Genomic DNA, 16,518 nt, shown 5'->3' with positions numbered 1-16,518 from the left:
CCTTGTCGTCTTTCCTCACTTTACCACAATCACTAAAACTTGTGTATCACATAGAATTATAGGATAAAAAAACACAGTAATAACAAAAACACCAAAGTAGTTCATAAAAACAGTTATAAGAACTCTCGCTTTAAATACACAAGCTATTGCAAAAAAAGATGTTAAAATTTTAGGAATAAAAACTAACTCATCAAAATAAGTAAAAAATTACTAATAAAAATCAGTTTACAAATCAACTGCTTCTAAGATAAATAACATTTTTCAATTGTAATTCACTAATGACAATGAATCAATTCTTCACTCAAACACACATGATTTTTATTTTTCAGTCACAGTCATTTTTCTTTTCCCAGAACTTCAGACATTTTTTTCTTTTGAAGTCTCAGAAATTCCTGAGGCTACAATCTTGAAAATCTTTTTAAAATGTATATATTATATTCCACTATATTTTAATGCATTTGTGCAATGGATAAAATACAAGTTAATATAAACAGAGTGAAATTTAAGCATAACATAATTACTGAACTTTTTGCTACTTTTCTTTGTCTATTAATAATAACATAACAAAATTATACGAAAATTAATATATAAAACCTCAAAAGTAATAAAGTTCTTCAACCTATACAAAATACTTAAATATCAGGAAAGGTATGATAATTTAAAGAAACTACTAACTTCCAATTAAATACATTTAAATTTTAACACATTAATTTGCATTGTGTAAGCAAAGTCAAATTACATAACAAATTTGCATATGGTATTTTCCACTATGCTTATTAGTTTATAAATAATCCAACATCATAGTTAGTGTTTGAGCAATAACAGTCATCCATCACACCAGGCCCAACAGTTCCCAGTCATAATTTTCACAGATAGTTTATCCATCCTGAGTGCATTACAACACACAACATGATCTCCCCACCATAGTCCTCCAAATTTTGTCACTCTTGGCAAAGATCATAACTACCAAACAACTTACCTGAACCTTAGCAATGGTAGGTTGACATCAATGGCAAAGAGAACAAACAGATGGCCACTGTATCCATCATAGGATCAATCCTCCACAGTCTAACTCTACTGAAGATATTAAACCCAAAATTGAAAAGACTGACTAACTACAGCCAGACAATACTACGAGTGGCCTGGGATTACATACACAGGAAGTGTTAACTGCTGGTCATCTGTTCAAAGCACCAACCATCACATGAAGCACATTATCAGCTGAGCAAACAAGAATGGCACCTCTAAGTGCATTCTTGCATTCACAGAAACAAACAAGCTCACCTAACTGTGTATATTACAATCAGTCCAAAATTGTTGATCACCACCTGCTACAAACTACACCTTCCACTGCCAGAAGCTTCTCAGCACACTGAACCTGACAACCAGAATGATATAACATCAATCCTCCATATATGTGACAATCAGCCCAATCACAAGCATATCATGGTAATAGAAACCTATATCCAGTCCACTCATTGATTCCATTAAAACACCCCCAGATATGTAGCTCGGAAGAAAAGACAGAGGTCATAACCTCTAAAGGGAAAAGAAGATATAGCAAGCTTCACTTCTGTTGGTCAGTGTGCAGCTGTTGAATTGTGAGTTACCAGTGCCGATTAAATGTTTTTCTTCTGCTAGATTATTTTCTGTAATCAGATTAATTGTTTAAGATTTTGAATAAGCTGCACACCCTAAATGTAAAAATTCCCAAAATCATTATTAGAAAACTTATTTCAGTTGCTATCATCTTATTTGAAACAAAATTTTTACATATAAAATGAGAGAAGCAATGACAAATTGCGGAGACAGTGTCTGCTAGAAAATTATGGACAACTTCTCAAACAAAGAAATAAACATGCTGAATTTTAACTGTTAAATAAAGTAACGTAGAGTCCTGCAAACTTGACTTAATGTGGACCAAAAAGGTAATGACTTATTGAAAATGACGAGTTTTACAGCAAAGCATCAGTGCTAGACAAAATAGTAAAATTTTAATACAGGTATTTTAAGTTCCAATTTGTATATGTATTAACTATGTACCAATACTGACTATTACTATTTTTAGTTAAATTTTATTTTAAGAAAATAATGGCTATTCAATGTCTACTTTTGAGTTAGTGACATTTGCATCATGGTATTTTGCAGTGGCACCATTGAAAAAAGGATAAAAATTTTTGTTATTATATGGAATTAATGCTATTATCAAGTGTTGCCAGAGAATAATGATAAATTATTTGATCCTAGTGTTAAGTTACACAGATAAAAATTATATTACTATTTTTGACTGACATGATGAGTTTTACAGACTGTCAAGTTGTCAAGAGTTGAGTTTCCAGGATTCTACTGTAAACTGTTTTTTTGTATACAAAGATATTAATTTAAAAAAGTATTTATCAACAAATATCCACAATTTATTAAAATTGTTACATCATTTTAAACATTTCTTTATTGAAAAAATCAAAATCATCTGGTTTAAAATTAATGAAAGAATTATTATACTTGCCTATCAACCATATTACAAGCATCAAAAATAAGTTTATCAGGAGAATCAGTATCTGCAACTAGGCGGTTTACTTGTATTCGAGTTCCAAACATTGAAATGAGTCTCATGCATCCAACAAATCCTTCGTTGCTAGTTTTATATCCTAAAAATAACATTGATTACCAAAATCATTAAAATAAGATATTAAAAAATTTTCATCAAATACTTACCACCAAAATAGTTATTTGCCCCCGTCATCAATGAGAATTTTCTAGTAGTAATACTTGGCTTTCCATCAACATGCAATTCAATTTTATTTGTATTCAATAAAATCTTTATGGAATGCCATTTTCCATCATTTAATATCTCTACAAAATAAAAATATATGGTAAAATTTTATACAATTAATAACTTACGTAAGAATGAAAATTAAGTAGATTATTTGAATTGATTAGTTAAATAATAATATTCATAAATAATTAATAAAAGTTTATATTTTAATATATATCAGACTGATTCCATGGTTTTCATATTTCTTAATTATGGAACAAGAATCTCTCTCTTCAGAAAGAACAAAAACACAACTTTCAATTCAAAGTTTATTTGTGTGTATCATTTTGAAAGGCAATGATTGTTTACATTTCACATAATAACCTGTTTCCAGATACATAAATATATATTGTATATATTTAAATTAATCACTTGTCGAATAAGAATATAAATTTTTGTAATAAACATATGGTTACCAGCAATAATACATGGAACATTTGCTGATATTTTATATTAAAATATAAAGTAAAAGATACATAAAATGTCAGAACTGTCACAACTCGAATATTTATAACACGTTGACTTATACTTATTATAGCTGAATGAACTTATTATAGTAATATTATTGCCTGAATATGCTGAAAATGAAATAAAAAATTATCAGAAAAAATAAATTAAGAAAAAAAAGCATTAATTAAAATTTTTTAAGTCAACAAAACACCACCTGGATGAAAATATGTGAAACAGACGATAGACAACATGCTGCTGTCAAGTGCTGACATCTGTTGTTGATAAATTTTAAAAAAATCTATTTTTACTAGGGGGCTTACGAATCAGTACTTCGGTACCCTCAAATGGGGGCACCGATCAATTGGTAGTCTCGTGAAGAAAGGGTTAATTTTATTTCAACAAGAATTTATATGCCATTCATATGCTAATGAATAACAATTTCCAACTAGTCACAAAACATATGGCTGGATGGCCGAGCAGTCAAGGTGGCAGCCTTGACTGCTCAGCCATTCAGGCTATGTTTTGTGACCATATGTGCCACTACTATATGTGACCTATGCTACCACTCTGAGGACCTGGACTAAATCCAGACAGGTCAAAAAATCCCTAGGAATTTTTCAGGGAATGGTCTAACCAGATATGTTGGCCCCATCTCTCACCACCGAGCTAAGCCATTGTGGGCCTGGCCAAACCCATAATGGGCTTGCTAAAAGAGACCCACTTAGTACCTGCAAAGCGGAAAGAGTTAAAATAAAAACAAAAATCACAAAATATGTTTTATAATAGTCATAGCTTGTATTATACATTCCAGTTAAATAAAAATTCAGTTATTCAGTTATGTGTAATATGTATTACATTTTATTAATACAATTTATAAAGCATTATAACTAATGTATTTATACTACATAACATATGATAGAATTAGCTTATTCTAATTACTTTGGGACTTTTCTACAATGACGACGATAACCAAATGATAACATTAAACAGCATAAGTAAATAAAATTACAATTAGAAATTTTGGTTTTATTGACTAATACTAAAAAGACACTAAAATAAGATAAAAATATCTGCATAACAAAAATTTATTATTATTATTAATTACTAGTTTTATTTTCTGAATAAAATACAAATTAATAATTCATCCACAATATAATTAAAGTAAAGAAATTTCAGCAATTTAAATAATAACTATACTGGAAACAAATAACAATTAGCATTCAAAGAAACTGTTCCATGTATGTATAATTTATATATAAAGGCTTAAACTAGCATTTATACTATAAGTTTTCTAACAACTGATTTCAAAAATATAAATGTAATATATCTAATAAAAAGTTAACAATAAAATGGCAATATTAACAACAGGACTTTAAGACCACTTCAAAATAAAATAGTTAATTCTTAAAATTTTTTGTAATTTTAATCCAATGTATTCTAAGTACAAGAAAATGAAAAATACTCAAACTACACTTCAATTAAAAAACATCTGAGATTATTTAATTTAAAAATTTCAAACCTTAATTAAACACAATACTATATTAGTTATCAATTATGTTAAACCATAAAAAGTTTACTACAGTAGAGCATCGATTATCCGAATACAAATCAACTGAAATATTGGTTAACTAAAAGCATTCCAGTTGGCAAATTCAAATTTTCACTAGTGCTGTGGTGCTGTAATATTTGGCTATGTCTTAGACTACTCCAATATTATTTTCGTTGGTGTGAGTGTTTTAGCTGGCAATACTGGCGTGATCATGAGAAGGTACTTAAGGACGCGCCAGTATTTGAACGAGGCCCTTTTTCCCATCATGAGTGGTGAGCTTTCCTTGTTTTGTGTGGTGTTTTTTCTGAAGACTGTGTGAACGTGTGTCATGCTGAATCGGAACGTTTTTGATACTAGATTAACTTCCAAAATATAAATTTTTTTTGTTTTTATATTTTTCAATATATTTATTTTGTTTTTGCAAATAAAGAAATAATTTTTAACCATACAAATAGCCACAATTATTATTTTAAAAAAATTTTTGTTACGCTTAACATCGGCAAAAATTCAATGCAAAGTGACATGCAACAGAGAAAATTTTGAACAAGGGATAGGTTAATGTATTTTTTTCATACATGATCAGTTATCCGAACAACCCCAGTCCCAAATTGTTTTGAATAATCGATGCTCTACTGTATTGTGATTAGAAATATATAAGGGACGCTCTGTGCATTACCACAATTGTATTATTATGATTGCATAATTTTGAAACTATTGATAAGTCCAATGAGTTTTTGCCTTTCATAAACAAAAATTCTCTCATAATGAATTTCATATATAAAGAAATAAATTTAAGCTAATTCAACAAGTAAAAATAAAATAATTATTTTGGTTAAGGGATTTTAACAATCTTATCTTGGTCAAATATAATTATGTACAACAATATCTCCCTAAACTAATTGACAAATGTTAAACAATTATCAATATTAATTTATTATTATGTTGGGTTAAGCTAGATATACTCGGTTAACACCGGTGGCTAAGTACTATGCCGGACCAAAGTCAAGGCATTTAGTCACTACTGTAACTGCCCCAGCATAAACTAATGTATGAATGTCTGCGAGTGTAGAAATTGAATGAATGTAGTGTGGTAGTAAGTGAGTGTTTACATAATTTAGTGTTTTTCCTACTTTCTTTGACGTGTTGATTTTTGGTATTCGTGGTCGTTGTGTGGGATCTGTACCTGTATATTTAGTGAGTGTTTCCTGAAATATAAGTGAGAGCGTATTAACTAAATCCAAGTCTATGTTATCAGTGATGGATGAGGAAGTGTCTGTAGTATCATTAGTGGTAATTGTTGTATGTGTGTTATTATCAATGCTTGTTGCTGGATTATCCTGACAGGTTACATGATCTTCATTAATGTTAGATGTTTCTGTCTGTTGATGTATTTGATCAGCAACCTGTTGTTTGATAAGTTCAAGTGTTGTTTGTGGAATAAGGTTGTTGTGTATAATTGTTCTTTTTTGATCAACAACCCTTTGTTCGGTGACAGTGAGATGAGGATACTGTTGCGTGAATCTATGGTGTAGTTGTTGTCTGTATGCTGTCATGTTTGTTTCGAGTTTTGTGATAATGTAATAATTACGGATGATAAACTCGTTCATTTCTACTGTCCATTTCATCCGTTGGCGTGGTTTTCCGGCCTTTGTGGTCTGTGGATGCATTGCCACAGAAACACCAAGGCTGGGTTGGTTCCTCACATCTGTTGAGGGCATTGCAGTAGCCATGCTTGGGCCGGTGCTGCTTTCGCCACCGGTAACCAAGGGAGACTGTGACCTATTTTTCGAACGTGAGCCTCTGCCTAACCCACGAACGCGGACCTTGTTAACCCGGGCGACGTCCGAGCCGGTATCACACTTTGATCTAGTTATTACCATGATGAATATCTCCACAGAATGTGGGCGTGGTCACTCTTAGCTTCATTTCTCCCCATAGACCTTACTGGCATGGGTGTCCCTACCAGGAGCTTATGCTCCAGCCTGCATTGCCCTATGGATCAGTAAAATTACTGGGCTCTCCCACCACGACCAGGTGGTGACCCTGGGAGAGTTATTATTATTATGTTGGGTTAAGTGAGATATACTCGGTTAACACCAGTGGCTGTGTACTATGCCGGACCAAAGTCAAGGCATAGTAACCAAAACAGAAATTAAAGTGTATCAGTGTGTGTGTCTGTATTCAGGAATTTTCTCACAATATGACATGTATTCAATATAGTGGCCTTCTGTAGTGTGATGTATGTGTTTCTATTCAATTCTAATGTGCCCAGGCTTTTGTGTAGTGTGTGTGATATGACACCTGTAGAGGAGAGAACAACAGGTACAATAAGCACCCTATCCATCCTCCACAGATGCCTTATTTCCTGGGCGAGTTCTGTGTACTTGCTAATTTTTTCAGTGCATGCGTTTTGTATATTGTGAGTGTTTGGAATGGATATGTCTATAATGTATGTGATTTTATTGTGTTTGTCAATGAGTGTGATGTCTGGTCTGTTGTGGTAAATTGTTTTATCTGTGATTATGGCTCTGTCGTAGTACATTTTGTGCGTGTTGTTTTCCAATACTGTCTGTGGAATGTATTTGTAGTATGGTTTGTGGATGTCTACTAATTTGTGTTTCTTTGCAAGCTCTTGGTGTATTATATTTGCTACTTGGTTATGTCTGTGTAAATAATCTGTCTGTGCCAAGAGCTTGCAACCAGAGGTGATGTGTTGTATAGTTTCTGGCATGATGTGACATTTTCTGCATGTGTCATTTGTGAGTGTTGCATCTTTGAGTATGTGTTTTCTGTAGTTTTTAGTATTTATGACCTGATCCTGTATGGCAATCATGAATCCTTCCGTCTCCCCAAAGAGGCATCCCCGAGCTAACCAGCTGTTTGACGCAGTTTTGTCAACAAAATCCTGGGCCAGATCGTAAGGATGCCTGCCATGGAGTGCCTTTCGAGCCCACGATTGCTTAATGGTGTCTATGCTTTTTATATGTTGTGTTGTGTCCATATTATGAGAGTGTAAGTTTAATGGTGTGTTATTCGAGTCTGCTAGAGTTACTGCTTTATGTAATTGTGATGTTTCTTGTTTCTTGTAGAAAAACTCTCGCAGTGACTGTATTTGTTTGTAGTGAAGGTTAACTATGTCAATCAGGCCACGTCCGCCATCTTTACGTGGAAGGGTTAATCTTTCTGTGGCGGATTTAGGATGATGTTGTTTATGCTTAGTAAGTGTTGTTCTTGTTTTCCTTTGGAGTTGCTCGAGATCTGTGTGAGTCCAATGTATAACTCCAAAAGAATATGTGAGTACTGGGATGACATATGTGTTTATTGCTTTAACTGTGTGTTTTGCATTTAATTGTGTTCTGAGAATAGCATTTAACCTACTTTTGTATTCTTTAATTAATCTTTGCTTTATTTGTGTATGTTCTGTTAGTTTGGCCTGTTGGAATCCTAAATACTTGTAGAACTCGCCCTCTTCCATGGATTCAATTATGTCTCCATTTCCAAGCGCAAAATCTTCTTTCTTCAGGATTCCTTTTTCTATGTGAACTGTTTTGCATTTATCTAGGCCAAATTCCATTTGTATGTCCTTGGTGTATGAATGTGTGATTTGTAGGAGTTGATGAAGTTGTTTTTGTGTGGATGCATAAAGTTTTATGTCATCCATGTACATGAGATGTGACAGTGTATACTGTGTTGTTTTTTCATGCCTGATATTGTAGCCATATTGTGTGTTGTTTAACATGTTGGATAATGGATTCAAGGCTAGGCAGAACCAGAGAGGACTCAAGGAATCTCCTTGAAAAATTCCTCGCCTAATAAAGATTTGGTTTGTTTGTATGGAAGTGTTACTAACCCTGAGATGTAGTGTTGTTCTCCAGTGCTGCATAGTGTTTTGGAAGAATGTAATGAGTGATGGATGTATTTTGTACATGTGTAGAATATGTAGCAGCCAACTGTGTGGAACACTATCGAATGCTTTTCTGTAGTCTATATATGCCATGTGTATGTTTCTGTGTTGTTTGTGTGCTTGCCGTAGAATGACTGAATCTATGAGTAACTGTTCTTTGCATCCCTTGTGATTTCTACGGCAACCTTTTTGTTGTTCTGTTAGAATGTCGTGTTCTTCAACATGTTTGTATATTTTGTTTGCGATACAGGATGTCAATAATTTGTAGAGTGTTGGGAGACATGTAATTGGTCTGTATTGTGTGGGGTCTGTGGTATTGTTGTTTTTAGGTTTCATGTAGGTGATGCCCTGAGTAAGAAAATTTGGCATGTCTTGTGAATTGATGATGATGTGTGTTAGGTGTTTAGCTAGCTCCTGGTGCAGTGATGTAAACTTTTTGTACCAGAAATTGTGAATGTTGTCTACACCAGGTGTCTTCCAGTTGTGTGTTCTGTTAACAGTGTATTGGAAATCATGTATGCTTATTTCAACACAGGGCATAGTTGGTATGTTGTGTAAGTTTTTGTTCTCCTCCTCAATCCAGCCTGCTTCAGCATTGTGCGTGACAGCACTGGACCAAAGAGAAGACCAATATGTTGTGAGTTCTTCTTCTGTTGGTGTGCCACTGTGCTGTGTATCAGTGTTTGCTTTGTTATTAATTTGTCTGTAAAAGAGTTTTTCATTGTTTGTAAATAATTTATTTTGTTGTTTTCGTAGTGTACATGTTTTGTATCGTTTGAGTCTACGTGCTTTGGCAGCAAGCTTTTGTTTTAGTGTATCAATGTATTCTGTAATGTGTGTGTTGTGATGTTCATGTTTTGTATGCGTTTTTATTTTCTTAAAAATGTTTTTGAGCTGTTTCCTTAATTTGGGTGTTATGTTGTTTTTAGTGTATTGTGTTAGCCTGCCTAATTGCTGTCTAATGTCATTTATTTGTGTTTCTATTCTTTTCTGCCAGGCAGGCTTGTGATAGAATTGTGTTTTCTGTGTATTTGTCTGTGATTGTATTTTCAGTCCATGGTGTGTCACTACTGTGACTGCCCCAGCATAAACTAATGTATGAATGTCTGCGAGTGTAGAAATTGAATGAATGTAGTGTGGTAGTAAGTGAGTGTTTACATAATTTAGTGTTTTTCCTACTTCCTTCGACGTGTTGATTTTTGGTATTCGTGGTCTTTGTGTGGGATCTGTGCCTGTATATTTAGTGAGTGTTTCCTGAAATATAAGTGAGAGCGTATTAACTAAATCCATGTCTATGTTATCAGTGATGGACGAGGAAGTGTCTGTGGTATCATTAGTGGTAATTGTTGTATGTGTGTTATTATCAATGCTTGTTGCTGGATTATCCTGACAGGTTACATGATCTTCATTAATGTTAGATGTTTCTGTCTGTTGATGTATTTGATCAGCAACCTGTTGTTTGATAAGTTCAAGTGTTGTTTGTGGAATAAGGTTGTTGTGTATAATTGTTCTTTTTTGATCAACAACCCTTTGTTCGGTGACAGTGAGATGAGGATACTGTTGTGTGAATCTATGGTGTAGTTGTTGTCTGTATGCTGTCATGTTTGTTTCGAGTTTTGTGATGGTGTAATAAGTACGGATGATAAACTCGTTCATTTCTACTGTCCATTTCATCCGTTGGCGTGGTTTTCCGGCCTTTGTGGTCTGTGGATGCATTGCCACAGAAACACCAAGGCTGGGTTGGTTCCTCACATCTGTTGAGGGCATTGCAGTAGCCATGCTTGGGCCGGTGCTGCTTTCGCCACCGGTAACCAAGGGAGACTGTGGCCTATTTTTCGAACGTGAGCCTCTGCCTAACCCACGAACGCGGACCTTGTTAACCCGGGCGACGTCCGAGCCGGTATCACACTTTGATCTAGTTATTACCATGATGAATATCTCCACAGAATGTGGGTGTGGTCACTCTTAGCTTCATTTCTCCCCATAGACCTTACTGGCATGGGTGTCCCTACCAGGAGCTTATGCTCCAGCCTGCATTGCCCTATGGATCAGTAAAATTACTGGGCTCTCCCACCACGACCAGGTGGTGACCACGGGAGAGTTATTATTATTATTATTATTATTATTATTGATAAACTTACCATCAAATGGTTCAATTGTTATAGCTTTGGGTGTGTCCTTTCCTTGAATCTCAATTTTAATTTTTCCTTTATCAAGGAATAACTACAAAAAAAGATTCATAATTAATAATCAAAACACATTCTTTTTAACTTTTAAATTTTTTAAATACATTTAAATCAGTATTTCAATTACACATACAAATATATTTTATGTTCACAAATAATGCAATTTTTATTTTATTATACAGTATGTATTTTATTTATGGTTTAATATTTTAATTTATTATTAGGACATTTAACTATGTTACTTTTATCTTAAAACAACAAATACACATAATTTAAGTTTACTGAAATGGATATTATTTCAGGTCTGGAAATGGATTAATTCACTTTATTATTTCTAATGGGAAAAACTGATTCGGACTTTGAATGACCTCCTAGAACGAATTAAATTCAAAGTACAAGGCCCCACTGTATAATTGTTTTATTTGTACATATATTTTTATCGGGTCTTTACTTTTTATTTTGTTATATTGGGAGAGTTCTCTCTAGTTTTTTTTATGAACCTTACTTATGTTTATAAATAAATATATAAATAAACAAGTAAATAAAAGTTTATATAAAATAATATTTGTTAAGCTTATTGTTTTACTCTTGTTTAAAATTATTTTGTTATGCTGTTTGTTTTTTATTGTTATTAGAGTTATACTTAAGATAGTTTTATTTATTACTTTGACATCATATAAAGTAAATTAATTAGTAAATAGATACTTACTTTTACAAATCCATCAGATGTAAAATCATTATAATATAATATTCCATCTTCATTAAAAGTTCTCATCTCAAAACTAGTATCCAGCTGTGACTGCATGCTACTGAGAATTTTAATACTGGCAGAAGAGGTCCTAAAATTTACTGGATATGTTTTCGTGTACTAAATATAAAAACATTTAAATTACTTCAAGAAATACATACTAAATAAGTATTATTTCAATAAGAAAAATTAAAAATCAAATAATTAATTTCATACGAGTATAAAAAATTCATGTCTGCAATCTTAAAATAAGGTCCGAAATAAGGCAATCTTATTTACAGGTCCGAAATAAAAATAACATTTTAATTTTATATATTGTAGGGCCAGTTGTATAAATTACCACTTATATTATTAAATAACTCTCTGTGGAATAAATTTAACCCTGTCACTAATCTAAAAACTAAACTATACTTATTACATGAGTTAGATTAACAGAGTTAATGATAGAAACAAAACAGAATTGTTAATTGTTTCAATTAAGTTTTATTATCATATTCCATACTTATAAAAATTATTATTATTAATTAAAACTCTGTATTGTGTGTGCTTGCACATAAAACTGAAAAATATCTAATGAATTTTAAAACATTTTTAGCCTTAAAAATTCCTTCATTTCAAAACTGTCACTGTGTTAAGTTTTTCACAGTGCAAAACATGACATCATCATAGCACTTAAAATAATTTCATTTTATTTCTTCTTATTCTTACACTCTTTCAGTATATTATGATTTTTTATTTGTAACTTAACCAATAATCCTATTAATATCTTTAAACAAAATGTAATATAATATCATTCTAAAATAACATAAATGTAAAATCATTCTAAAATAACATAAATGTAAAATCGTTCTAAAATAACATAATTTTAAATATTGTTCCACACTGAATCTCTGTTCAAAAACCTGATGAAGGCTTATTAATCAACCCGAAAACATTAGTTTGATTAAAGAGTAATTTGCTGGAAAAGTGCATAAGGCAATTTGTCTCTCTCTGGTTAAATAACTTAAGCTGGAAATTAAAAAAGAAAATAAAAGCAAATGTTAAAGAACATATTAGATAAAAATATTATATTACCCAAAAATCCAAATTGAAATTCAATTGAAAAATATCATTGAAAATCAATTAGAAAAACTAAATTGATATCTGTTTATCGGATACTTTATGTAAGACATTCTGCAGCTTGAAATTTTCAACAAAATATAACAAAAATACATTAATATTGTTTTATAAAGTAAGAAATATTATAAATAATTTTCTATCTATCTTTCAATTTTTTTTCTTATTAAATAACTCATGCAAATGTAAAAAGTATCTAAAATTTCAAGAGTTTTCTTCAATATTCAAATTTATTTTAGTATACATTTTTTAAAACCATTTTCAGCACAAAAAATCTGTGTAAATTATTATTTTTTAAATAGATATTTATATGAATTAGCTATTACGCAAACATTTTTTGAAACTTTGAATGATTTTTCTGAAATATTAAATACTTTTCATGACTTGCATCCATATATTTTAGTGAAATGCCAAAAATATATTATAAAATTATCAAAAATTAAAACAAAAAATTTACCCAACAGGAGTAAGAAATTCCATATTGCTGATAGGTAAGACCCCTGTCATGTGGTAATTCTTCAAACACATTAGTATCATTAATAAAAAAGTTTTCCATGCATCCAGTAAAATTTTTCTTAACTACCAAACCTTCTTGGTTAAAATTGGATAAGCCTCCAATATAAATCTGAAAGTCAGAATAAGTAACATTTTAAAAATATTAAAAAATTTGAAATTATTATAATTTTCTTTTAAAATTTATTAAAGTTGATTTATGGTTAAATAAAAACCAATACTTATAAAATTTACAAATTAATTTAAAAAATTAGGTAAGTATATAAAAATGCATTTGACTATAAGAGATATGAAATAAGTTGTGTAACTGTCAATCCTGAATTTTCTTATCAACACTATCAAAACAAATTATTCAATGAAAATTAATTTGACTTTAGTAGACATTAAACATTAACAACTTCATAAATTCTGTATTAGCCAAGTAGGACAATCATTACCTGTTGTTCTCGATACATTCCATAATTGAATATACAGTTTAACCCATTTATAACGTCATCCGTGGAACTGGCAACTTTTTGACATTATAAACGAGTGTCATTATCTGCGGGTCATAATTTCAGTCCGATAAAAAGTGCCAAGTGTGTTTAAGAATCTATTATAAACTCCATTCTAATTTTACATCAAATGTATTACAATAAAATTATTTCTTAATGGTAATACAGTATACTGTATCTATTATGATAGCAATAATTTATTATCGTATGTATAAAAATGCAAACTACATGTTTTAAATAAACTTTATTTACGTTATTATGTCTAAGTTTACATCGATGTAATTAAAAATTTCAAAAATCACATTTTATAAGAAATTTCTATTTGTCTTAAGTTTCAATAATGGCAGAACTTGCGGTTTTGAGAATAATGTCGAATCAAAAGACAACAAAAGGTTAAATTAATGTATGCCAATTAAAAATAATAGGATATTTAACAATTTAGCATAAAGTAATGTAAAAATGAGTACGTAATAACCAATCATCACATCGTTTAAAAATGGTGAATTTCACCCGACCAAAATCAGGTGGAGAGAGCACCACCCACAGTCGTTCTAGAAATGTGAACTCTGACCCTAGGACTGAACACAGTATTTTTTTGTTAAATAAAATTTGTAATCTAATTTTGTAAATTTGGAAGTGCTTCAAATATGATGTTAAAACAGGGTTTTATGTTGTTACAAGTGGGTTTTTTAACATTATCTAGTATAGTAAAATCGTGGGACAGATAAAAATTTTTCATTATATTAGGGTTGTTGTTACATCCAATGACGTTATAATCGGGTTAAACTGTATTTCTTTGAGAAACTGTGAAACATTAGGTATAAATGTCATAAAATATTTTGAATTTATTATTTTCTACCAAATGCCTTCAGTATTGATACAGTTTGCTATTGAATGTCTTCAAATCACTTTCAAAATACAGAAAACTCAATCAGTATTGCCCAAAATATCAACATCACAATCATATATTCTCTTTTCTTTAGTTCATTTTTATCATGTATTTTGAAATGAATCTATCTTAAAAATTTAAAAGTGTCACATTTATTCCATTCAAAGTAGTATTTTTCAAAATTATGTAATTTCAATTATAAAGCTGTAATCTGAGATTACAGAGACTAATTCTTAAGTCATAAGCACTGATTTGTGCAGATATTTTGTTCAATAAATTGGTGTGTTTTACACTAATGTTCCATATGTTTTCTATATGTAATAAAAGTAGGACTAGTTTTTCTTCCATAAATATTAAAGGGAATATGTCAGTTCCAATGTAATGTGAAACAATTTTTTTTTTTTTTTTTTTTTTTTTTGTGAAAAGGGGCTGGCAGAAATTACAATTTAATAAAGTAAAAATTACCGTATTTTACGAACTATAAGATGCTAGGGACTATAAGACGCACCTTAATTTTGGAGGCAATTTTTCGAAAAAAAGTGTGTCTTATAGTCTGTAAAATACGGTACATTACAAATACTAGTTGTATCTTTCTTTCTCACCACGTCCCTGATTGAACATGACAAGAAAGGAAGATATGACTAGTATTTGTAATGTAAATTTTATTTTATTAAATTAAAAGTCAATATAAAATTATTTAGATCTTATTTTATTTAATTTCTATTTTAAACTTTAATTTTTATAAGCAGAGTTCTGGTGTTCTCATTAAATTCCTTTTCAGATGACCACAGAGAAATTATAATCCCAAAGTTAGTGGTCATACGGTATGATCTATTTATTATAAGAAACAATGCTGCTTATATTGCATCTTTCTTTATTGTTTTCTCATATATCCACTGATATTCTTATGATGTTATGTCCTACTAGCTAATAGCTTTTTACAGTCTAAATAAAATATACCTTCGATCATTCTACTTTAGTTATGGATAAAAATTATATATCTAATTCAATAATTCTGAACCACCACCAACAGGAATCTATGAAATATAACTTTAGTGGCTTATGCTATCGAGCAGAAAGTGTGAATTAATTTGGGAGGATGCTAGGATTGTAAAACCAGCCAAAGACTAACTTGCTTAGGCACCTAGAAATCTTGGAGATATATAAAGCCAGCAGAGATTCCAACTGTATTAATTACTGCAATACAGACTCGCTACTTATGGGGTGGAGGTCTCTTTATGAACTCTAATGTGGCCAGGATCATTATTATGTGCTTTATAATTTATTAATTTAGTATTCTTTAAATTAATTACTATTTATATAATTTTGTTATTTATTGTTAATTACATTTACTTTTAATTTCTGTTGTGTTTAAAATTTATTTTGATTCATTTTTTACTTTTATATTTATTGTATTCTGTATTTTGAATGCTCTTTTCATTCAAAAACATTCTACGTTTGAACGCTTAACTGACGAATACCTATAAACTTAGGTTGAAAATGATTTTGTTTATTGAAACTGTCATAGGAGAATGTTTTAAAGTGTGAAATTTATTACTCATGATCATTCAAATTTAAACTGAACATTCCAAATTCAAATTCTATTCCACCAAGTAATTTCTTGTACAGTTATTTTGTACTTAAATTGAAAACATTTGCTCAAAATACTTTTTTCTTTATTAAATGTGTAATATTAATATTAGAAAATTAGTGCATTCATATCTATAGTTATATTAAATGTAAAATGTATTTATGTAAATTTAAATACATTAATTAAATAGAAATTAGTTAATTTTAAAATAATTATTTTAACTATTAATATGTTATTTAAGCTTTGAAAAAAATTAAGAATCA

The 16,518-nt window shown here is 30.7% G+C and overlaps 1 protein-coding gene across 4 annotated transcripts in view; it reads right to left on the bottom strand.

Moving 5' to 3' along the window:
• The window catches only part of Nrx-IV (neurexin-4), a 107,769-nt gene that overhangs the window by 34,924 nt on the left and 56,327 nt on the right, over nucleotides 1–16,518 (bottom strand). For all 4 annotated transcript variants that reach the window (XM_067262892.1, XM_067262891.1, XM_067262894.1 and 1 more), the window contains 5 exons: nucleotides 13,226–13,393; nucleotides 11,614–11,772; nucleotides 10,860–10,941; nucleotides 2,716–2,853; nucleotides 2,507–2,648 (listed from right to left, as the gene is read on the bottom strand). In XM_067262892.1, the coding sequence (XP_067118993.1) occupies nucleotides 2,507–2,648; nucleotides 2,716–2,853; nucleotides 10,860–10,941; nucleotides 11,614–11,772; nucleotides 13,226–13,393 (689 nt within the window). The remainder of the gene's footprint in view (nucleotides 1–2,506; nucleotides 2,649–2,715; nucleotides 2,854–10,859; nucleotides 10,942–11,613; nucleotides 11,773–13,225; nucleotides 13,394–16,518) is intronic.

Source organism: Centruroides vittatus, unplaced genomic scaffold (assembly GCF_030686945.1).
Source record: "Centruroides vittatus isolate TY-2023 unplaced genomic scaffold, ASM3068694v2 contig_1634, whole genome shotgun sequence".
In the NCBI taxonomy this organism is placed as follows: Eukaryota; Metazoa; Arthropoda; class Arachnida; order Scorpiones; family Buthidae; genus Centruroides; species Centruroides vittatus.
Note: the sequence above shows the minus strand (reverse complement) of the source record. Positions and strands in the feature narration are given on the sequence as shown.